The sequence below is a fragment of the Coregonus clupeaformis genome, chromosome 13 (assembly GCF_020615455.1).
Source record: "Coregonus clupeaformis isolate EN_2021a chromosome 13, ASM2061545v1, whole genome shotgun sequence".
Lineage (NCBI taxonomy): Eukaryota > Metazoa > Chordata > Actinopteri > Salmoniformes > Salmonidae > Coregonus > Coregonus clupeaformis.
In genome coordinates, this window is record NC_059204.1 from 3,926,897 (window position 1) to 3,950,662 (window position 23,766).

General features: G+C 42.3%; 1 protein-coding gene across 1 annotated transcript in view; it reads left to right on the forward strand.

Moving 5' to 3' along the window:
- The window catches only part of LOC123492144 (tubulin-specific chaperone cofactor E-like protein), an 88,460-nt gene extending 65,110 nt beyond the window's left edge, over positions 1-23,350 (forward strand). Inside the window, exons 22-36 of the mRNA XM_045224141.1 lie at positions 3,654-3,974; positions 4,122-4,338; positions 4,789-4,988; positions 10,666-11,046; positions 11,283-11,444; positions 11,583-11,707; positions 11,951-12,231; positions 14,528-14,638; positions 15,099-15,301; positions 15,813-15,976; positions 17,069-17,317; positions 17,485-17,647; positions 17,853-17,937; positions 20,185-20,304; positions 22,147-23,350. Of these exons, the coding sequence (XP_045080076.1) occupies positions 3,654-3,974; positions 4,122-4,338; positions 4,789-4,988; positions 10,666-11,046; positions 11,283-11,444; positions 11,583-11,707; positions 11,951-12,231; positions 14,528-14,638; positions 15,099-15,301; positions 15,813-15,976; positions 17,069-17,317; positions 17,485-17,647; positions 17,853-17,937; positions 20,185-20,304; positions 22,147-22,250 (2,886 nt within the window). The 3' untranslated portion in view covers positions 22,251-23,350. The remainder of the gene's footprint in view (positions 1-3,653; positions 3,975-4,121; positions 4,339-4,788; positions 4,989-10,665; positions 11,047-11,282; positions 11,445-11,582; positions 11,708-11,950; positions 12,232-14,527; positions 14,639-15,098; positions 15,302-15,812; positions 15,977-17,068; positions 17,318-17,484; positions 17,648-17,852; positions 17,938-20,184; positions 20,305-22,146) is intronic.
- Positions 23,351-23,766: the final 416 nt, after the last annotated feature.

Consider the following 23,766-nt stretch of genomic DNA (forward strand, 5'->3'; position numbering starts at 1 on the left):
CTTTTCCGTTAGTTAATTTTTTGAAACAACTTATTTTTTAAATTTCATTTCACCAATTTGGACGATTTTGTGTATGTCCATTACATGAAATCCAAATAAAAATCAATTTTAATTACAGGTTGTAATGCAACAAAATAGGAAAAACGCCAAGGCTCCCTTTAAGAGTGTGCTCCTAATCTCAGCTTGTTACCTGTATAAAAGACACCTGCGAGCCAGAAATCTTTCTGATTGAGAGGGGGTCAAATACTTTTTTCCCTCATTAAAATGCAAATCAATTTATAACATTTTAGACATGCGTTTTTCTGGATTTTTTTGTTGTTATTCTGTGTCTCAATGTTCAAATAAACCTAGCATTAAAATTATAGACTGATCATTTCTTTGTCAGTGGGCAAATGTACAAAATCAGCAGGGGATCAAATACTTTTTTCCCTCACTGTACATACAGTCGTGGTCAAAAGTTTTGAGAATGACACAAATACTAATTTTCACAAAGTCTGCTGCCTCAGTTTTGATGATGGCAATTTGCATATACTCCAGAATGTCATGAAGAGTGATCAGATGAATTGCAATTAATTGCAAAGTCCCTCTTTTCCATGAAAATGAACTTAATCCCCAAAAAACATTTCCACTGCATTTCAGCCCTGCCACAAAAGTTCCAGCTGCCATCATGTCAGTGATTCTCTCATTAACATAGGTGAGAGTGTTGATGAGGACAAGGCTTGAGATCACTCTGTCATGCTGATTGAGTTAGAATAACAGACTGGAAGCTTTAAAAGGAGGGTGGTGCTTGAAATCATTGTTCTTCCTCTGTTAACCATGGTTATCTGCAAGGAAACACGTGCCATCATCATTGCTTTGCACAAAAAGAGCTTCACAGGCAAGGATATTGCCGCTAGTAAGATTGCACCTAAATCAACCATTTATCGGATCATCAAGAACTTCAAGGAGAGAGGTTCAAGTGTTGTGAAGAAGGCGTCAGGGCGTCCAAGAAAGTCCAGCAAGCGCCAGGACCATCTCCTAAAGTTGATTCAGCTGCGGGATCGGGGCACCACCAGTGCAGAGCTTGCTCAGGTGTGAGTGAATCTGCACGCACAGTGAGGCGAAGACTTTTGGAGGATGGCCTGGTGTCAAGAAGGGCAGCAAAGAAGCCACTTCTCTCCAGGAAAAACATCAGGGACAGACTGATATTCTGCAAAAGGTACAGGGATTGGACTGCTGAGGACTGGGGTAAAGTCATTTTCTCTGAATTCCCTTTCCGATTGTTTGGGGCATCCGGAAAACACCTTGTCCAGAGAAGACAAGGTGAGTGCTACCATCAGTCCTGTGTCATGCCAACAGTAAAGCATCCTGAGACCATTCATGTGTGGGGTTGCTTCTCAGCCAAGGGAGTGGGCTCACTCACAATTTTGCCTAAGAACACAGCCATGAATAAAGAATGGTACCAACACATCCTCAGAGAGCAACTTCTCCCAACCATCCAAGAACAGTTTGGTGACGACCAATGCCTTTTCCAACATGACGAAGCACCTTGCCATAAGGCAAAAGTGATAACTAAGTGGCTCGGCGAACAAAACATCGACATTTTGGGTCCATGGCAAGGAAATTCCCCAGACCTTAATCCCATTGAGAACTTGTGGTCGATCCTCAAGAGGCGGGTGGACAAACAAAAACCCACAAATTCTGACAAACTCCAAGCATTGATTATGCAAGAATGGGCTGCCATCAGTCAGGATGTGGCCCAGAAGTTAATTGACAGCATGCCAGGGCGGATTGCAGAGGTCTTGAAAAAGAAGGGTCAACACTGCAAATATTGACTCTTTGCATAAACTTAATGTAATTGTCAAATAAAGCCTTTGACACTTATGGAATGCTTGTAATTATACTTCAGTATACCATAGTAACATCTGACAAAAATATCTCATAACACTGAAGCAGCGAACTTTGTGAAGACCAATACTTGTGTCATTCTCAAAACTTTTGACCACGACTGTATATATATATATACAGTGCATTCGGAAAGTATTCAGACCCCTTACCTTTTTCCACATTTTGTTATGTTTACAGCCTTATTTTCTAAAATGGATTAAATAAATAAAAATCCTCATCAATCTACTCACAATACCCCATAATGACAAAGTGAAAACAGGTTTTTAGAAATGTTTGCAAATGTATTAAAAATAAAAAATAGAAATACCTTATTTACATAAGTATTCAGACCCTTTGCTTTGAGACTCGAAATTTTGCTCAGGTGCATCCTGTTTCCATTGATCATCCTTGAGATGTTTCAACAACTTGATTGGAGTCCACCTGTAGTCAATTCAATTGATTGGACATGATTTGGAAAGGCACACACCTGTCTATATAAGGTCTCACAGTTGACAGTGCATGTCAGAGCAAAAACCAAGCCATGAGGTTGAAGGAATTGTCCGTAGAGCTCCAAGACAGGATTGTGTCGAGGCACAGATCTGGGGAAAGGTAACAAAAAATGTCTGCAGCATTGTAGGTTCCCAAGAACAGTGCCCTCCATCATTCTTAAATGGAAGAAGTTTGGTAACCAAGAACCCAATGGTTACTCTGACAGAGCTCCAGAGTTCCTCTGTGGAGATGGGAAAACATTCCAGAAGGACAACCATCTCTGCAGCACTCCACCAATCAGGCCTTTATGGTAGAGTGGCCAGACGGAAGCCACTTCTCAGTAAAAGGCACATGACAGCCCGCTTGGAGTTTGCCAAACGGCACCTCAAGTACTCTCAGACCATGAGAAACAAGATTTTCTGGTCTGAAGAAACCAATATTGAACTCTTTGGCCTGAATGCAAAGCGTCACGTCTGGAGGAATCCTGGCACCATCCTTACGGTGAAACGTGGTGGCAGCATCATGCTGTGGGGATGTTTTACAGCGGCAGGGACTGGGAGACTAGTCAGGATCGAGGGAAAGATGAACGGAGCAAATACAGAGAGATCCTTGATGAAAACCTGCTCCAGAGCGCTCAGGACCTCAGACTGGGTTGAAGGTTCACCTTCCAACAGGACAACGACCCACAGCCAAGACAACGCAGGAGTGGCTTCGGAACAAGTCTCTGAATGTCCTTGAGTGGCCCAACCAGAGCCCGGACATGAACCCGATCAAACACCTCTGGAGAGACCTGAAAATAGCTCCCCATCCAACCTGACAGAGCTTGAGAAGAATGGGAGAAACTCCCCAAATACAGGTGTGCCAAGCTTGTAGCGTCATACCCAAGAAGACTCAAGGCTGTAATCACTGCCAAAGGTGTTTCAACAAAGTACTGAGTAAACGGTCTGAATACTTATGTAAATTTGATATTTCAGTTTAATTTAAAATAAAAAATAACTAATAACCTGTTTTGGCTTTGTTGTTATGGGGTATTGTGCGTAGATTAATGAGGATTGTTTCTCTGTAATACTACTAGCCACCTGTCAACTTTATGAAGTTTGCTTTAGCTAGCCCAGATAGGTTCCAAATCTCCCAACCTCATAATTCACTACCAAGAAGCCATTTCAGGCTATCAATCAAGTTAAAGTAGCTAGCTTTTCTAACTGCATGACACCCCAACATACACACACAAACACATACACAAACACATACACACATGCACACACAGACATGAATCTTTCTCCAATGCTATCTCCTAGGTGAATAAGGAGCGTCTGTACCTGCCTCTGAAGCTGGGGCCAGGAAAGGTCCACATCTTCACCTTCGGCATGCAGCTGGTGGTGGAGACGGACTTTGGCCTGAAGGTGGCCTTCGACTGGAACACCCTGCTCCTGCTCACGCTGCCCAGACGCCTCTACAACGCCACCTGCGGCCTGTGCCAGGGCATTCCACTCTCCTCTCCACCCACCCTCACCACCAGCGACTGGGGCATGGCCTGGGCTGATCGGGACACCTTCTGCCAGGTGGGCTGCGGCGACTCGTGCCCGCGTTGCGGATTGGTCGAGAGAGGCCTCGGCGCCGTCGACGCCCCTCTCCTTGTCACGGATGTCAATGTGGAAGGCGGGACCCAAAATGTCGAGGCAGGAGGCATCAATGTTGAAGGTGGGGGTTACACGGGAATCCGATTCCACCTGGGCGACGGGCTTTATGTGTTTGTGGAGCCCGAGGCTGTACGTCTGTGCGGGTTGATCGTGGACCGTGGTGGTGTGTTTGCGCGCTGTCACAGCAAGGTGGCGCCAGCGTTCTTCTACCAGAGCTGCCTGCAGGACACGTGCCTGGACCAGGGCGCCCCGGAGACCATTTGCAACTGGCTGCAGATCTACACCAGCACATGCCAGACCCAGGGGGTGCGCGTGTTAGGCTGGAGGAGTGACACGCCCTGTGGTGAGTACAATAATAATTAGGGCATAAATCAAGTTGATTGAGTTGAGTTGAATTCTCTTCAGCCCAGCTGGTGACTTATCTCACATGGGACTACACTTCAATAGAAATGGCCTACTAGATAATAATAATAACTTATACTTTCGAAAAGGTTACATGGAGTTTTCAATCATATTATTAAGGGAGAGATTAATCACAAGCAGCAGCTTTATGTAACCCTCCTACACAATGACATACATTGTCACATGAATAACTATTCTGCATCTATCATCCACTAAATGCACCCAGGCTTGTAATCTGGCCAGTGTACCAATGCCAGGTAAATGAAAAAATGTAATCATGTCTGTCTACATAATGTTTTACTAGTGCACTATTGTACATAAGGAATAGGGTGCCATTTTCTACTCAACCCACATCTTCGTTGAGGACATGATTATTTTTCTCCTTCCACAGTGCTGACGTGCCCAGCCAACAGCCACTACTCTGGCTGCATGTCCGTGTGCCAGCCGCAGTGTGCCCCAGCCCGCGGCCAGAGGGAGTGCACCCAGGACTGTGTGGAGGGCTGTCAGTGTGACCAGGGATACGTCCTCAACGGCAAGGGCTGCATCCTGCCCCAGAACTGTGGCTGCTACACGGATGGCAAGTACTATGAGGTGAGTCAATCACACCGACAGTAGTCTCTCTCCACAGCCAATCATATACACCTGACATGCTACCCAGCAAACCAAAATTGGTTCTGGGAAAGTTCCCAGAACATACGTTAGGTCGCGGCAAATGTTCTCATAACACAAAAACTGTCCAGTTGTGCTGATGATTATAGAATGTTTATATAAAACATTTGCCAGATGTTGCAAGAACGTTCCTAGAACACAATTAATCTGTTCTTTAAAGGTTCCCATAATGTTTCATTAGGTTGTGGGAACAGTCTGGTGAGAACATTGTGGGGACATCACAAAATATGTGTTCCCAAAATAAAAAACTGTCCAGTTGTGCGGATGAATCTTCAATGTTTTTTTAGGGTGAAAAAACCTTTACCTGTTGTTACAAGAACGTTCCCAGAACACATTTTGTCTGTTCTTTAAAGGTTTCCCGATTTGTTTCTTTAGGTTGTGGGAACATTGTGGGCATATGACAAAACACTAAAACTGTCCAGTTGGGCTGACATTCAGATAATGTTTGTATCAGGGAGCACAGACCATTCCTTTAATGCTGCAAGAATGTTGACAGAACAACCTTTCTGAGTTCTTTAAAGGTTCCCAGAACATTTAATTTTGGGAACAGTGTGGGTACATTAAAAGAGAGAGGTTCCCAAAACACAAAATATGCTCAGTTGTGATGGCATTGATACAATGTTTAAAGAAAAATTCCACCCCAAAAATATATTTTGATATTTGTTTCATTAGTCCATTGTCGATATAGTCCCAAAATGTTTTGCATGTCAGCAATCAAGTTTTCAAGACATACAGTGAGGGAAAAAAGTATTTGATCCCCTGCTGATTTTGTATGTTTGCCCACTGACAAAGACATGATCAGTCTATAATTGTAATGGTAGGTTTATTTGAACAGTGAGAGAAAGAATAACAACAAAAAAATCCAGAAAAACACATGTCAAAAATGTTAGAAATTGATTTGCATTTTAATGAGGGAAATAAGTATTTGACCCCTCTGCAAAACATGACTTAGTACTTGGTGGCAAAACCCTTGTTGGCAATCACAGAGGTCAGACGTTTCTTGTAGTTGGCCACCAGGTTTGCACACATCTCAGGAGGGATTTTGTTCCACTCCTCTTTGCAGATCTTCTCCAAGTCATTAAGGTTTCGAGGCTGACGTTTGGCAACTTGAACCTTCACCTCCCTCCACAAATTTTCTATGGGTTTAAGGTCTGGAGACTGGCTAGGCCACTCCAGGACCTTAATGTGCTTCTTCTTGAGCCACTCCTTTGTTGCCTTGGCCTTGTGTTTTGGGTCATTGTCATGCTGGAATACCCATCCACGACCCATTTTCAATGCCCTGGCTGAGGGAAGGAGGTTCTCACCCAAGATTTGACGGTACATGGCCCCGTCCATCGTCCCTTTTGATGCAGTGAAGTTGTCCTGTCCCCTTAGCAGAAAAACACCCCCAAAGCATAATGTTTCCACCTCCATGTTTGACGGTGGGGATGGTGTTCTTGGGGTCATAGGCAGCATTCCTCCTCCTCCAAACACGGCTAGTTGAGTTGATGCCAAAGAGCTCGATTTTGGTCTCATCTGACCACAGCACTTTCACCCAGTTCTCCTCTGAATCATTCAGATGTTCATTGGCAAACTTCAGACGGCCCTGTATATGTCCTTTCTTGAGCAGGGGGACCTTGCGGGCGCTGCAGGATTTCAGTCCTTCACGACGTAGTGTGTCTCAGCTTTTCATAGATAGCTTTTAATAGTTTGTAGCTCAAACCATTCGGACTCTACATACGTTTTTGTAATAAAAAAAAAGACCTGGCTTGGCCCATTCGGTATCTGCCCTTGTCTCACAAAGACCGCTCTAGCAGCCCCCGTTAATCACACAGACTAATGGTTGGTCTCTACGGATGCAGACGAAATAGACAAATCCAATAGTATAACCCAGATATCTGTAGTTTAAACTGTAGTACACGCGATCGTCTGTAGTCTGTATTACACATAATGTATAAAAGGGGTTAGAAGTCCTAAATCATGCCGGCATTACGGTGGGACTCATTGGGTTAACCCTCTGCTCCACCAGGGAATAGCTGTATTGCGGGGTTCTTTCAGTCTAATATGGTCAATCAGGACACAGAATGCAATTTCTGAGTTTATTCAAATGTTCCCATCCTCTTCATACGCTGTGTACTTGTAACACTGTATTTTATGATTTTCTTTCTTCATCACGTGTTGAAAGTCTTATGAAATGTGATTTTAGTTGGATTGAGCTTCCTTTAAATAACTTTTATTCTTGTGCATTCATATGCTTATCAAATACAGGCTCCGAACCTTCAAACTAAATTAGAAAACAATTTGACCTTTTCTTAATTTCAATCTAATCACAGAAATGCATGCAATAGCCATTCTGAAATATATCAAAACATATTGAAGTTCAATGCAACAATCTTTTATTGATTTAAAGGTCCAAAGCAGCCTCCCGAGTGGCAAAGTGGTCTAAGGCACTACATCACAGTGCTTGAGGCGTCACTACAGACCCGGGTTCTATCCCGGGCTGTGTCACAACTGGTCGTGACCGGGAGTCCCATTGGGCGGCACACAATTGTCCAATGCAGGTGTTTTAATCTCAATATCAAATCATTTCTGGGTAACAATGAAGTACCTTACTGTTATTGTTTTCAATTAAAATCATGAATAGCAAAAAAAGTGCAATAGCAAAGAGAAAAATGTTACAAGTACACAGCATATGAAGAGAATGTGAAAATGTTAATAACTCAGAAATTGTGTTCTGTGTCCTGATTGATCACATTAGACTGAAAGAAACGTGTAAGGCCACAGCTATCCACTGTTGGTGAAGATGATTAATGATCTGGTTGCAGATCTGAAGATTGCAGGTTCAATCACACATTCTTTAACCATGTTCTTAAAAAAGTAATAAAAAAGTTAACGTGAAATTGAGGCTCAGCTATACTCTACTAAAAGAGAGGATGTCTTTATTTGGTCCAGATTTATAAATCCAGTCAGAAATGCAAAATTTGGACTAACTGTAAAAAAAAAAAACGTGTGTAGAAATGTACTGTTTAACTTTTTTTTAAACACACCCGATATAATTGCTAATTTGAGACGCTTGATATGGTCCCCCATGTCTTATTTTGCATGGTCTGAAAAGCAAAAGTGATCCTAAATCAGCACCCATAGTGTTGGATACCTTGTAAATATAATGCAAATTATAAAGAGGATGGGTGAAGTGATGGTGAATAACCCAGTTACTAATATTTCCCTGGTTTAGTTATGTCTAAGAAGGGATAATACCAAATATGCTATGAACGTCATTAAAACAGAGTTATTTGGTAATTGTGCAACATTGTGGGAATGTTCTGTGCAACCTTCGTGAATATCACAAGAATATTCTTGCAACATCCCAGACAACTCCCATAACATAATGAAATGCACTGGGAACCTTTAAAGAACCTAGACCAGTTGTCAACATTCCTAACTTTAATGTTTATGAATGCTATCACAACAGTGCACATTTTGTGTTTTGGGAACCTATCTCTTGTAATTTACCCAGACTGTTCCCACAGCCTAATTAAATGTTCTGGGAACCTTTAAAGAACTCAGAAAGGCTGTTCTGTCAACAATTTATATTTTATACACACTGATACAAACATCATGTGAATGTCAGCACAAATGGACCATTTTAGTGTTATGGGAACCTATCTCTTGTCATATCCCCACAATGTTTCCACAACCTGATGAAATGTTTTATGAACTTTTAAAGAACATAACAAATGGGTTCTGGGAACGTTCTTTTAACACAAGGTGAATGTTTTTTGCACCCTAAAAGAAAGATTGTATAATCATCTGCACATTTGGACAGTTTTTTGAGTTTTGGGAACATATATTTTGTGATGTCCCCACAATGTTCCCAACAGACTCTTCCCACAACCTAAAGAAACATCTGGGAACTTTTAAAGATCAGACAAAATGTGTACTAGGAACGTTCTTGCAACATCAGGAGAATGTTTTATACAAACATTATATGATCATCAGCATGACTGCACAGTTTTTGTGTTATGAGAACATTTGCTGGGAACTTTAACAGAACAAATTTAGGTTTGCTGGTAAAAACATTAGTGGTACGTTGTTATTACATTACCTGGAAACCTAATGAGAACTTTGGAGGAATGTTCTGTGGTGGTTGTTACAGATGTTGTGCACAACATTTTAGTGAATGTCAGGAGAACATTGTAAGGATATCTCATTTAATTATTTTATTTTTTAATCAAAAACATTATTTGAATGTTTTGGGGATGTTATCATCCTAATGTTAGATAAAACTTGAACTTAATGGGAATCTTAGCTAATGTTCTGGGAATGTTCCCGGTTTCCTGGGGAGTTAGCTCGAGATTTCAATTATGGCTCGTGAGAGTACACAGACACTACTTACACTAATTAATTGTCTGTTGTGTGAACTGAACATTATTGAATGATATTCGGCCTTTGAAATCCTCAACTAGAGGTTTACATATTGTAACATTAAAACTGCACATACAGTGCTTTCAGAAAGTATTCACATTCCTTGACTTTTTCCAAATGTTGTGTTAGACTGAATTTAAAATTGATTAAATTGAGATTTTGTGTCACTGACCTACATGCAATACCCCATAATATCAAAGTGGAATTATGTTTTTCAAATTGTTTATACATTTATTTAAAATGAAAAGCTGAATGTCTTGAGTCAATAAGTATTCAACCCCTTTGTTATGGAAAGCCTAAATAAGTTCTGGAGTAAAAATTTGCTTAACAAAAGTCACATAAGTTGCATGGACTCACTCTATGTGCAATAATAATGTTTAACAGGATTTTTGAATGACTACCTTATCTCTGTACCCCACACATAAAATGATCTATAAGGTCCCTCAGTCGAGCAGTGAATTTCAAACACAGATTCAACCACCAAGACCAGGGAGGTTTTTCAATGCCTCGCAAAGAAGGACACCTATTGGTAGATGGGTAAAAAAAAAAGCAGACATTGAATATCCCTTTGAGCATGGTGAAGTTATTAATTACACTTTGGATGGTGTATCAATACACCCAGTCACTACAAAGATACAGGCGTCCTTCCTAACCCAGTTGCCGGACAGGAAGGAAACCGCTCAATGTTGACTTTAAAACAGTTACGGAGTTTAATGGCTGTGATGGGAGAAAAGTGAGGATGGAGCTAAGCACAGTCAAAATCCTAGAGGAAAACCTGGTTCAGTCTGCTTTCCACCAGACACTGGGAGATGAATTCACCTTTCAGCAGGACAATAACATAAAACACAAGGCCAAATCTACACTGAAGTTACTTACCAAGATGACAGTGAATGTTCCTGAGTGGCCAAGTCACAGTTTTGATTACAGCTGTAATTGCTGGCAAAGGTGGTTCTACAAAGTATTGACTCAGGGGTGATGAGATATTTCTGTATTTAGTTTTCGATAAATTTGCAAACATTTCTAAAAACATGTTTTCACTTTGTCATTATGGGGTATTGTTTGTAAATGGGTGAAAAACAAAAATAGTAATATATTTTTAATTCAGGCTGTAACACAAAACATTTAGGAAAAGTCAAGGGGTATGAATACTTTCTGAAGGCACTGTATTGTCATAACTTATGTCTCTCTTCGCCAGCCCAAACAGCTGTTCTGGAATGGCGACTGCACCAAGCGCTGCCAGTGCATCGGCCGCAACCTCATCCAGTGCGACCCGCGCCGCTGCAAGGCCGAGGAGGAGTGCGCCCTGCACCACGGCGTGCGCGGCTGCTTTGCCCGGCGCTCGCAGCACTGCGTGGCATCTGGCGGCGGCGTCTTCAGGACCTTTGACGGGGCGTCCCTGCGTCTGCCTGCCTCCTGCTCCTTCGTACTGTCCACCAACTGCCACAAGCTACCCGACCTCTCCTTCCAGCTCATCGCCAACTTCGACAAGTGGAGCACGCCCAACCTCACCACCATCTCCCACGCATACCTCTATATCAACGAGGAGAATATACTGATCTCCGGGAGCACCGTGAAGGTGAGGGGAAAAGAGGGATGGATGATTAATAGATTAATTAATTAATGGATGGATGAGTAAAAAAAATTGCATCACTTTATCATCTGTTTATTATGAAAAGAATGCATGTGAAATGTGTGTATTTGTATTAGTTTGGATGGTGAGTCGTACATAGTTATTTGTGTATGTGTACTTTAAAAGTCTGACCACGTCAGTGTGCATGAATCTCACAGCTCTCTCCTCCTCCTCCTATCCAGGTGAACGGCACGCCCGTGTCGGTACCATTCGTCACAGGTTTAATGACGCGCGTCTCCACGTCGGAGGGCTTCCTGGTCATCGACACGCCACAGGACATCCAGGTGCGCTACAACCGCTTCAACACGCTCAGTATCACCATGGGCCAGCGGCTGCAAAACAAGGTTTGTTGATTTCCTTATGATTGTAGAGCATTATATAAGCGTTACAGTATGTAATGCATTATATGGTTATTGTAAAGTGTCTTTGGGTTTTAGAAAATAACTATGAGAGCTATAAAAGACATATGTATTATTATTAAGGTGTGTGGCCTTTGCGGCAACTTCAACGGAGACCCCACTGACGACTATATCACCTCCCGCGGGAAGCCGGCCGTCAGCGCCCTGGAGCTGGCCCAGAGCTGGAAGACCAATGGCATGCAGAATAGGTGAGTGGGAGAGGAGGGATGGAAAGGGGTGACATGGGAGAGATAGACAATTAGTCTGTTTTTTGTTCTGTTTTTTTTTTAGCTTAAAAAAATTGGTTTGCTGGTTATTTGGCAGTCCAGAATCTCCTAGGATTTCTGGAGAATGTAGTGGTGCTAATTAAAACAGATTGGTGCATTCAAAAGCATGGATGGATCTCCCCAACTCAACCTCTACCTCCCATCTCTTCTCTCTCCCTCCCCCAGCTGTGACGAGACCCAGTACGTGGCGCTGGCCCAGTCGTGCGAGAACACGGCCGTGCTGGGCCTCCAGGGCGAGGAGGGGTGCCAGAAGCTCACCCAGATGAAGGGCTTCTTCCAGCCCTGCCACGGCCTGCTGGACCCCAGGCCCTTCTACCAGTCCTGCTACCTGGACGGCTGCTACAACCACCGCAAGGCCCAGGTGTGCGGCTCACTGGCTGCCTACGCCGAGGCCTGCCGCTCCCTGGGCACGCTCACCACAAAATGGATCGCCCAGGAGAACTGCTGTAAGGGCACGGGATGGGGACGGTTATGGGGGCATGGCGCCACTGGCAGGAAATAATGGCTTTCTGGAGTGGGGTTACAAAGGGAGGCACGAGGGTGAATAGGTACCAATTTGTGCAGTTTGATAAATAATATTTAGAACATACTAAGAAACTCAAATTCAAATGTGAACCTCGAAGACAGTTCCATTGCTTTCTTACATTTTTTCCCTCTAAGAGTTCTGCAGGAGTAAGTCCTTGGACCATTATTGTTCCTACTATATTGTACACGCTACCAATGTGCGATGTAATACAGAAACACATTGTGCAATGGCTTTCATTGTTTCAAACTTCAGCTACAGTGCCTTCAGAAAGTATTCAAACCCCTTGACTTATTCCACATTTTGTTGTGTTACAGCCTGAATTCAAAATGGATTAAATAGATTTTTTTCTCAACCACCTACACACAATACCCCATCATGACAAAGTGAAAACATGTTTTTAGAAATGTTTGAAAATGTATTGAAAATTAAATATAGAAGTATCTCATTTACATACACTACCGTTCAAAAGTTTGGGGTCACTTAGAAATGTCCTTGTTTGCGAAAGAAAAGCATTTTTTTTGTCCATTAAAATACATCAAATTGATCAGAAAAACAGTGTAGACATTGTTAATGTTGTAAATGGCTATTGTAGCTGGAAATGTCTGATTTTTTATGGAATATCTACATAGGCGTCAAGAGGCCCATTATCAGCAACCATCAGTCCTGTGTTCCAATGGGACGTTGTGTTTGCTAATCCAAATTTATAATTTTAAAAGGCTAATTGATCATTAGAAAACCATTTTGCAATTATGCTAGCACAGCTGAAAAATGTTGTGCTGATTAAAGAAGCAATAAAACTGGCCTTCTTGAGACTGGTTGAGTATCTGGAGCATCAGCAATTGTGGGTTCGATTACAGGCTCAAAATGGCCAGAAACAAAGAACTTTCTTCTGAAACTCGTCATTCTATTCTTGTTCTGAGAAATGAAGGCTATTCCATGCAAGAAATTGCCAATAAACTGAAGATCTCATACAACGCTGTGTACTACTCCCGTCACAGAACAGCGCAAAATGGCTCTAACCAGAATAGAAAGAGGAGTGGGAGGCCCGGTGCACAACTGAGCAAGAGGACAAATACATTAGAGTGTCTAGTTTGAGAAACAGACACCTCACAGGTCCTTAACTGGGAGCTTCATTAAATAGTACCCGCAAAACACCAGTCTCAACGTCAACAGGGAAGAGGCGACTCCGGGATGCTGACCTTCTAGCCAGAGTTGCAAAGAAAATGCCATATCTCAGACTGCCCATCTTTTATTTTTATTGGCCAGTCTGAGATATGGCTTTTTCTTTACAATTCTGCCTAGAAGGTCAGCATCCCGGAGTTGCCTCTTCCCTGAGGCTGTTGATTGTAGCCTGTGGAATGTTGTCCCTCTCCTCTTCAATGGAACTGGAACACGCTGTTGTACACATCGATCCAAAGCATTCAAAACATGCTCAATGGATGACATGTCTGGTGAGTATGCAGGCCAAGGATGAACTGGGACATTTTCAGCTTCCAGGAATTGTGTACAGATCCTTGCGACATGGGGCCGTGCACTATCATGCTGAAACATGAGGTGATGGCAGCGGATGAATGGCATGACAATGGGCCTCAGGATCTCGTCACGGTATCTCTGTGCATTCAAAATGCCATCGATAAAATGCAATTGTGTTTATTGTCCGTAGCTAATGCCTGCCCGTACCATAACCCCACCGCCACCATGGGGCACTCTGTTCTCAACATTGGCATCAGCAAACCGCTCGCACACACAACACCATACAAGTGGTCTGCGGTTGTGAGGCTGCAGGTGGACTCAATCAAGTTGTAGTGACAAGGATGATTCAAGGAAATTGGATGCACCTGAGCTCAATTTGGAGTGTCATAGCCAAGGGTTGTTAATACTTATGTAAATGAGATATTTCTGTATTTCATTTTCAATACATTTGCAAAAATGAATAAAAATATGCGTTACTTTGTCATTATGGGGGTATTGTGTAATCAATTTTGAATTCAGGCTGTAACACAACAAAATGTGGAATAAGTCAAGGGGTATGAATACTGAAGGCACTTTATATACGGGTAACTTGAACTTTGAGCATGCATTAATGTCTGTGGGGGGTTTGCAGGGAAATTTGAGGTACATTTATAAAACATAGCATTAGGCTCTTCAAGAATGACAGTCGTTCAGTTGGGTGGTTGTGGTGTGACAGCTAACATTGTGCCTGGATCTATCTTTAGCAGAATGGATCTACGACCCCTGCGCAGGAGAGATCTGCACCAACAACACGTGTGAGCAGGAAAACGGGGGAGACCTGTGTGGCTGCCCCGAGCTGCCCAACAACGCTGGGGGTGAGTGTGATGGGGGAGTGTGGGGGAGGGGAGTCAGGGAAGGGGGATGAGCGAGGGGGTGGTGGTAATCATTAGGCTATACAAGATAAATGTTTATTTTATCTCTATGTAGACATGTTTATTTTTTATCTCAATAATTTATTTATCCAGCTCAGTCTCATTTTGATCAAATCTCTTACAAGAAATACATGGGTCGTGTTCATTAGGCACGGAAAGGGAGTACTGTTTGGTATTTGGTCTTTTATTAGGATCTCTATTAGCTGTTGCAAAGGCAGCAGCTAATCTTCCTGGGGTCCACACAAAACATGAAACATGGCATAATACAGAACATTTATAGAGAAGAACAGCTCAAGGACAGAACTACTTCAAGTTTGAACACGACCCAAGCCCAAATCTAGCAACTGTATACAAGGTAGCTACCGTAGTCTTACGATTCTCAACCCCTGTGTTTTCCCACTAGATGAGGATGACATCATCCAGGCAGAGGTGACGTGTAAGCACGCCCAGATGGAGGTGTCCATCTCCAAGTGTAAGCTCTTCCAGCTGGGCTTTGAGCGTGAGGACGTGAGGATCAACGACCAGCACTGCCCCGGCATTGAGGGAGAGGACTTCATCTCCTTTCACATCAACAACACTAAGGGTCATTGCGGCTCCATCGTACAGGTAATTAACCACAGATCTAGGATCGGTAGATAATTCTTCAAATCTGACCTTAATCATTAGGGGTGTGATAATATTATCTGACCCTATATCAGTGATCTCCTTCTACATAAACAACACCAAGGGCCACGTGGCTGTATCGTAAAGGTTGCCACAGATCTACAGTCAAATTATTCTACCTTTAAACAAAACTGTAATCATTAGGGGGATGGAAAAATATCTGATCCTGGACCAGTGGTTAGAGTGCTACTTCCAACTACTGGTGGCGAACACATTCCTTAGGCTTGTGACTCATCCCCAAGGGGTAATAGGACTCAATTGTATTGGTGAGAAACACTGCTATAGTCTGTATAGCAAATAGGGTAGACCTGTCATCTCCTATCCCAAGGGCCAGTAGGGCTCCATGTTACTGATGAAATCTCTTCCCCGACCAATAGGCATACTATACTTACTGTAATGACGTTTATTGTCTGGCATTTGTAGCTTCAAAATATCTGCCTTTTTTTTGTTCCAGTCCAACAGCACACACATCATGTACAAGAATACAGTGTGGATTGAAAGCGTGAACAACACTGGCAACATCATCACCAGGGACAAGACAATCAACGTGGAGTTTTCCTGCGCCTACGAGCTAGACCTCAAAATATCCCTGGAGACCGTGCTCAAGCCCATGCTCAGGTTAGAGGACCTACTTTTTCTCAACAGTAGTGTTGCAAAATTCCAGTAACTTTCCCGAAATTCCCAGGTTTTCCAGAAATCCCAATTGTAAGATTCCCAGAATCAGAAGGGAAATCTAAGAAGGAAATCTTGAATCCTCAAATCATGATTTCCTGAAAACTTGGTAATTTTGGGAGAGTTAGCAAAATGTTGTAATCCTACAGGAAACATAGTTTTATATCTATACATTTATGTGAATGGTAGAGATGTGCCATGTCTTAAAGGTCCAATGCAGCTTCTAAATATCAAATCATTTCTGGATAACAATTGTGATTGTTTTCAATTAAAATTGTAAAAAATTAACAAAAATAGCTTCTTGGCAAAGAACAATTTCTCAAGCAAGACTTTTACTATGACTGTCAGGGAGTGGTCTGAGTGGGGAGGGGAAAACTGAAAACTAGCTGTTATTGGTAGAGAGGTTTGGAACTGTCTTTCTTATTGGTCTATTAACTAATTTACCACATGGTGATGTCACCAGGCAGGCCAAAAGTCCATCCTACCAAAACAGGCAGAAATTTCAGGCTATATTTTCAAACAGCCCTTACACTAAAAGAGCATTATCATCATTTTCACAATTCCCCACTATTATTCCAAACTCATAGTGTGGAAATGTGTATATAATACACTGGAAAATCACGTTTTTGACTGCGCTGGGCCTTTAAAGGACAAGTTCACTTTTTTAAAACCAAATCCATGTTTTGGATGTAAACAGCATGTTAAAGAAGTGTCCAGACAGTTTTTTTTTGCGATTTCACTTGGTTTTTAGAAACGTACCTCACCAGTGATAGACTTTCTCATGCTCGTTGTATGTTAATGTTCTACACATTACATTTTGTCATTACGACTTTATCCGCAACGTTATACCATTTAGTTGGCCTCATGCGCACACGGAAAAGGACTGCTCCACACAAGACCAATGTTTTCCATCGCCTGACTCCTTATAGAGAGTTTATTCACTGATATCCCTCACCTTCTCTCTCCCTCCTTCCCTCTCTCCATCTCTCTCCCCCCTTCCTATGTCTCTCCCTCTCTCGCCCTAATCCCTTTCTCCAGTGTGATCAACCTCACCCTCCCCACCCAGGAGGGCAACTTCATCACTAAGATGGCGCTGTACAAGAACTCGTCGTACCACCAGCCATACCGCGAGGGCGAGGTGGTGCTGAGCACGCGGGACATCCTCTTCGTGGGGGTGTTTGTGGAGGGGGCCGACGAGAACCAGCTCATCCTCATTGTCAATATGTGCTGGGCCACGCCGTCCCGCTACAGCAGCGACCGGCTCCGCTACATCATCATAGAGAGAGGGTAGGCTCAAAATAACATAGGAAATGTCTGCAGCCAAAATAGCACCCTTTCCACTACACATTGCACAAATGACAGACAGACAAACAGACGGACAGACGGAACAGACAATATGTTGTACTGTAGGACAACAAAGGACCACACTAACTTCTCTTTCTCTATCTATGAAGTTGTCCCAACATCAAGGACAACACCATCGGCATGGCTGAGAACGGGGTGTCCCTCACCTGCCGCTTCCACGTCACCGTCTTCAAGTTCATCGGGGACTACGACGAGGTCCACCTCCACTGTGACGTGTCGCTGTGTGACCACGAGATCAATGCCTGCAAAGTGGTGAGGAGACCCTGAACACTGCACACTGAACATGGTGATGAACACTGAATTACATCCAGAACCAGTTTAATCTTTGTCCAGGAAACCAGCCCAAAGTTTTTATAAGCAGCAAATGATAACAAATCTAACGTTGTGAAGCATGCTTAAATGGCTATGTTATGCCACCTTAATACAGGTGTGTGTGTGTGTGTGTGTGTGTGTGTAGAACTGTCCTCACAACAGGAGGATGTACTCAGACTACAGCGATCATAAGGAGCAGATCCTCACTGTAGGACCCATCAGAAGGAGAGGTACAGATCAGTGTTGCCCTAGTGTGTGTGTGTGTGTGTGTGTGTGTGTGCACGTATGTATGTGTGTATGTGATACAGACATGTCGCCTTAGTGTATGCATGCTTGTGTGTGTGCATGTGTGTATTGTCTGTGTCTGTTGTCCGAGTGCTACATCTGCATGCAGTACGTGTGAGTTTATGTAAATACCAGTATTTGTGCGATTATGTAAATACCAGTACGTGTGAGTTTATGTAAATACCAGTATTTGTGCGATTATGTACAGTGGGGAAAAAAAGTATTTAGTCAGCCACCAATTGTGCAAGTTCTCCCACTTAAAAAGATGAGAGAGGCCTGTAATTTTCATCATGGGTACACGTCAACTATGACAGACAAATTGAGATATTTTTTTCCAGAAAATAACATTGTAGGATTTTTTATGAATTTATTTGCAAATGATGGTGGAAAATAAGTATTTGGTCACCTACAAACAAGCAAGATTTCTGGCTCTCACAGACCTGTAACTTCTTCTTTAAGAGGCTCCTCTGTCCTCCACTCGTTACCTGTATTAGTGGCACCTGTTTGAACTTGTTATCAGTATAAAAGACACCTGTCCACAACCTCAAACAGTCACACTCCAAACTCCACTATGGCCAAGACCAAAGAGCTGTCAAAGGACACCAGAAACAAAATTGTAGACCTGCACCAGGCTGGGAAGACTGAATCTGCAATAGGTAAGCAGCTTGGTTTGAAGAAATCAACTGTGGGAGCAATTATTGGGAAATGGAAGACATACAAGACCACTGATAATCTCCCTCGATCTGGGGCTCCACGCAAGATCTCACCCCGCAGGGTCAAAATGATCACAAGAACGGTGAGCAAAAATTCCAGAACCACACGGGGGGACCTAGTGAATGACCTGCAGAGAGCTGGGACCAAAGTAACAAAGCCTACCATCAGTAACACACTACGCCGCCAGGGACTCAAATCCTGCAGTGCCAGACGTGTCCCCTTGCTTAAGCCAGTACATGTCCAGGCCCATCTGAAGTTTGCTAGAGTGCATTTGGATGATCCAGAAGAGGATTGGGAGAATGTTATATGGTCAGATGAAACCAAAATATAACTTTTTGGTAAAAACTCAACTCGTCGTGTTTGGAGGACAAAGAATGCTGAGTTGCATCCAAAGAACACCATACCTACTGTGAAGCATGGGGTGGAAACATCATGCTTTGGGGCTGTTTTTCTGCAAAGGGACCAGGACGACTGATCCGTGTAAAGGAAAGAATGAATGGGGCCATGTATCGTGAGATTTTGAGTGAAAACCTCCTTCCATCAGCAAGGGCATTGAAGATGAAACGTGGCTGGGTCTTTCAGCATGACAATGATCCCAAACACACCGCCCGGGCAACGAAGGAGTGGCTTCGTAAGAAGCATTTCAAGGTCCTGGAGTGGCCTAGCCAGTCTCCAGATCTCAACCCCATAGAAAATCTTTGGAGGGGAGTTGAAAGTCAGTGTTGCCCAGCGACAGCCCCAAAACATCACTGCTCTAGAGGAGATCTGCATGGAGGAATGGGCCAAAATACCAGCAACAGTGTGTGAAAACCTTGTGAAGACTTACAGAAAACGTTTGACCTGTGTCATTGCCAACAAAGGGTATATAACAAAGTATTGAGAAACTTTTGTTATTGACCAAATACTTATTTTCCACCATAATTTGCAAATAAATTCATAAAAAATCCTACAATGTGATTTTCTGGAATTTTTTTCTCTCATTTTGTCTGTCATAGTTGACGTGTACCTATGATGAAAATTACAGGCCTCTCTCATCTTTTTAAGTGGGAGAATTTGCACAATTGGTGGCTGACTAAATACTTTTTTTCCCCACTGTAAATACCAGTACGTGTGAGTTCATGTAAATACCAGTATGTGTGAGTTTATGTAAATACCAGTATTTGTGAGTTTATGTAAATACCAGTATGTGTGAGTTTATGTAAATACCAGTATGTGTGAGTTTATGTAAATACCAGTATGTGTGAGTTTATGTAAATACCAGGATGTGTGAGTTTATGTAAATACCAGTATGTGTGAGTTTATGTAAATACCAGGATGTGTGAGTTTATGTAAATACCAGTATGTGTGAGTTTATGTAAATACCAGGATGTGTGAGTTTATGTAAATACCAGTATGTGTGAGTTTATGTAAATACCAGGATGTGTGAGTTTATATAAATACCAGTATGTGTGTGATTCACCATTTTGTGTGTATATTAGAGTCGGACTGGTGTGAGGTGGGTAACGGAGGCTGTGAGCAGATCTGCACCAGTAAAGGGATGGGAACTGTGTGTAGCTGTGTGACTGGGATGCTGCAGAGGGACGGCAAGAGCTGTAGAGGTAAACACACATCATCCTCTCACATATACATTGCTATATGGTTCATTCTACGAATAGAGTGCCTTTTAAGTAGTGTAATTTTGTGGGGGGAAAAATTAATAATATTTCACATAAAGAGCACATGTTCAACTTCATAACAATGTTTTCCCATCTCAACAGTGTGACTTGGGTTGCAAAATTCCGGTAACTTTCCCAAAATTCCCAGGTTTGCCAGAAATCCCAGTTGTAAGATTCCCTGAATCATTTACATTTTACATTTTAGTCATTTAGCAGACGCTCTTATCCAGAGAGACTTACAGTTAGTAATCAGAAGGGAATAAGCAGAAAATCTGGAATCCTCAAATCCGGATTTCTGCATAACCTGGGAATTGTGCAAACAAAAATGCACATACACTCTACAAGGGTTGGGGTCAATTCCATTTCAGTGGACTGAATTGAAATGAAATTGATCGCACGCACTGTACTGTGGGCACATACTCTGTCTTAATTTTGAAAGTACTGTACTTGCAAGTAAGTGACATGTAGAGTGAGACGAGCACAAACCGTGAGCATTTGACTTCCTCATTTCACCTCAGTGCTCCACTTTTGTGAAACCCTAAACCGTCATGACGCACACGTACAGTCTTCATGTGGCCCATCTCACAGTTTACAACTCACTGAACCCTAGCTGCAAGGCAAGTAGGGGACAGTATTATCTCCTAACTATAGCGTAGAGGTGCACTGTTAAAAAGACAACAAGGTCACGACTTGGAGGAGAATTCACATTCTGATCAGAGACGCATTCGAAAGTTCAATATAACAATATTTTACTTTTTTCATTGGTATTAACTTGGTATTTACTAGGAAATTATGTGGTATCAAAGGGTACTTTCTGGTACTTATTCAACACAATTAGAAACTACTTGTTACCTAATGATACCCAGTTGTGCTTGTTTTAATCAATCCTCAAGAAACAAGCACGTAAATCATTAAACTGTGTTATTACCACGTTATGTCGACTTTTTAAGTAATACCTGGTCATTTCGGTACCGTAAAGTGCTAACGAAATATTATGTTTACATCCAAAAGCACTGGGGTTCTCTTCTATGTCATCTGACCAGGGGTGAAAGTAGATTGAATTTCTGCCCAGTACAGGACCTCCTATGTGTGCACGTGCTTAATCATAGAATTACATATAAAATCCCTATTAATTCAATAGGATCTCTGTGGGCCTAGTCATAAAGATTTGTCATGTAACTTTTTTAATGTATGACCTACTATTGTGGCATAAACACAACCAGTCATGATGTTCTCATCTGATTGTCAGTCACTTCAAAGGGCTCCTTTAGTAGGCTACCCATGCACGTTCATCCACTAGCAACATATTTCCAGCCTCCAAACAGTGGTGAATGGAAAGAGACATCTGTTACTCAAAACACCACAAAGTGTAATGACATTTTGGCGATTGTCATTAGGCCAGAATTTATGCATCCACTGCTGTCCGTGTGCGTCTCGGTGTCGGCCATTAATCTCTGCCTTGGTAAAATTTCAGTGTTCTCATCTAACCACATCGCATATTGGCGCGTAGGCTATACCACCCGTTTTCAAGTCCATTCACTCATTTTTCATGCCTCTGACATGCGGTAGCCTAATGATAAATAATGGTGTAGTAGCCTCCAGTTTTCTTCACATTTTGTTTTAATTATTGTGATAGGCTCATGTTTTACCGGTACGGCGTACCCCCACTATTTATTTTACCAGGACGCCGTACCGGACCGAACCGCCTTACTTTCACCCCTGACTCTTTATTCTGTTCTATTCATAAGACATTCTTCTTCATTTCTTTTTATTCCCTCCATCCAGCTGTCAGCTCCAGCGTTGACCTACGACCCCTCGTTCTCCCTCTGGCCCTTAGCACCGTGGTCTCCGTGCTCCTTGCTCACTCACACACTTCTCTCTTCTCCTAACACTGGGTGGACAGTTAGAGAGAGAGGAGGGAGAGAGAGACAGATAAAAAGAGAAGAGGAGAGCAGTATAACACGAAATCACAGCAAACTAGAGAGCAGACAGCTACACTTCCTGCTCACTGTCACAGAGACATCCACAGCAACCAATCACAGAGACGAGAAGCCCTTCCCTCCGGATGCACTAAACAACAACAACTCACAAGGCCCTGGATCACAACAACAACAACTCGCAAGGCCCTGGATCACAACAACAACAACAACTCGCAAGGCCCTGGATCACAATGGAAAAAGCCCCCCAAAAGACTATTTTTACTCACGTAAACTTTAGCTAGACAGAAGAAAGTCGGTATATTTCATTTAACAAACAGCTTAGTGAGTTAGTGCTAGATAAAGCGTCTTTTTTCAATGAGATGTGAGGGCATAGTTTGCCCTACATTTATCTTTGATGGCAAAGCTTGGTTGCCAAAGTGATTAAAACAATGATTTTATCATTATTTATGTGTGAAGTCAAAGGCCGTGTATGTGAATCGATTACCTGTTCACCACTCAGCCCCTAATCCCCTACTCTGAAAATACTGTATGAGTCTCAATAACATATAAAGTAATGCTCTGGTTGATGTGCCTTGACTACCAAAGGGTTTGGTCACACTGCCATTCTACATGCCTACTCATGTGCCAGCCTCAATCAGAAACAGTTCTAAAATAACTTGTATGTTTAAAATGATACTCCAAGAAACATTTGTTTGAAAAATAATGAATATTGTGAAAGTTAAATTACTTCTCAAAATGTTTTTTAATTTAATTTTGTGCACAACATACATTTTGTAAAAAACGATTTAGGTCCAGTTCTTCAGACCGATTTCATTATGAGCTAAATAGCAAAGTGACCTGGGTCAAAATGTTCTCAGCACATGAAATAAGTAATGTTTTTGTACAATGACACAGAAAGAAGCTAATCCCACTCCATATAGCTAGCAATAACAATTTATGTTAGACAATATTGGAGTATCTCATAACATTTTCATTATGTACAAATCTATACTGAACAAAAATATAAACGCAACATGTAAAGTGTTGGTCCCATGTTTCATGAGCTGAAATAAAATATCCCAGAAATGTTCCATATGCACAAAAAGCTTATTTCTTTCCAATTTTGTGCACAAATTTGTTTACATCCCTGTTAGTGATAATTTCTCCTTTGCCAAGATAATCCATCCACCTGACAGGTGTGGCATATCAAGAAGCTGATTAAACAACATGATCATTACAGAGGTGCACCTTGTGCTGGGGACAATAAAAGGCCACTCTAAAATCTGCAGTTTTGTCACACAACACAATGCCACAGATGTCTCAAGTTTTGAGGGAGCGTGCAATTTGCATGCTGACTGCAGAATTGTCCACCAGAGGTGTTGCTAGGTAATTTAATGTTAATTTCTATACCATAAGCCATTTTAGAGAATTTGGCAGTACGTCCAACCGGCCTCACAACTGCAGACCCCGTGTATGGCATTGTGTG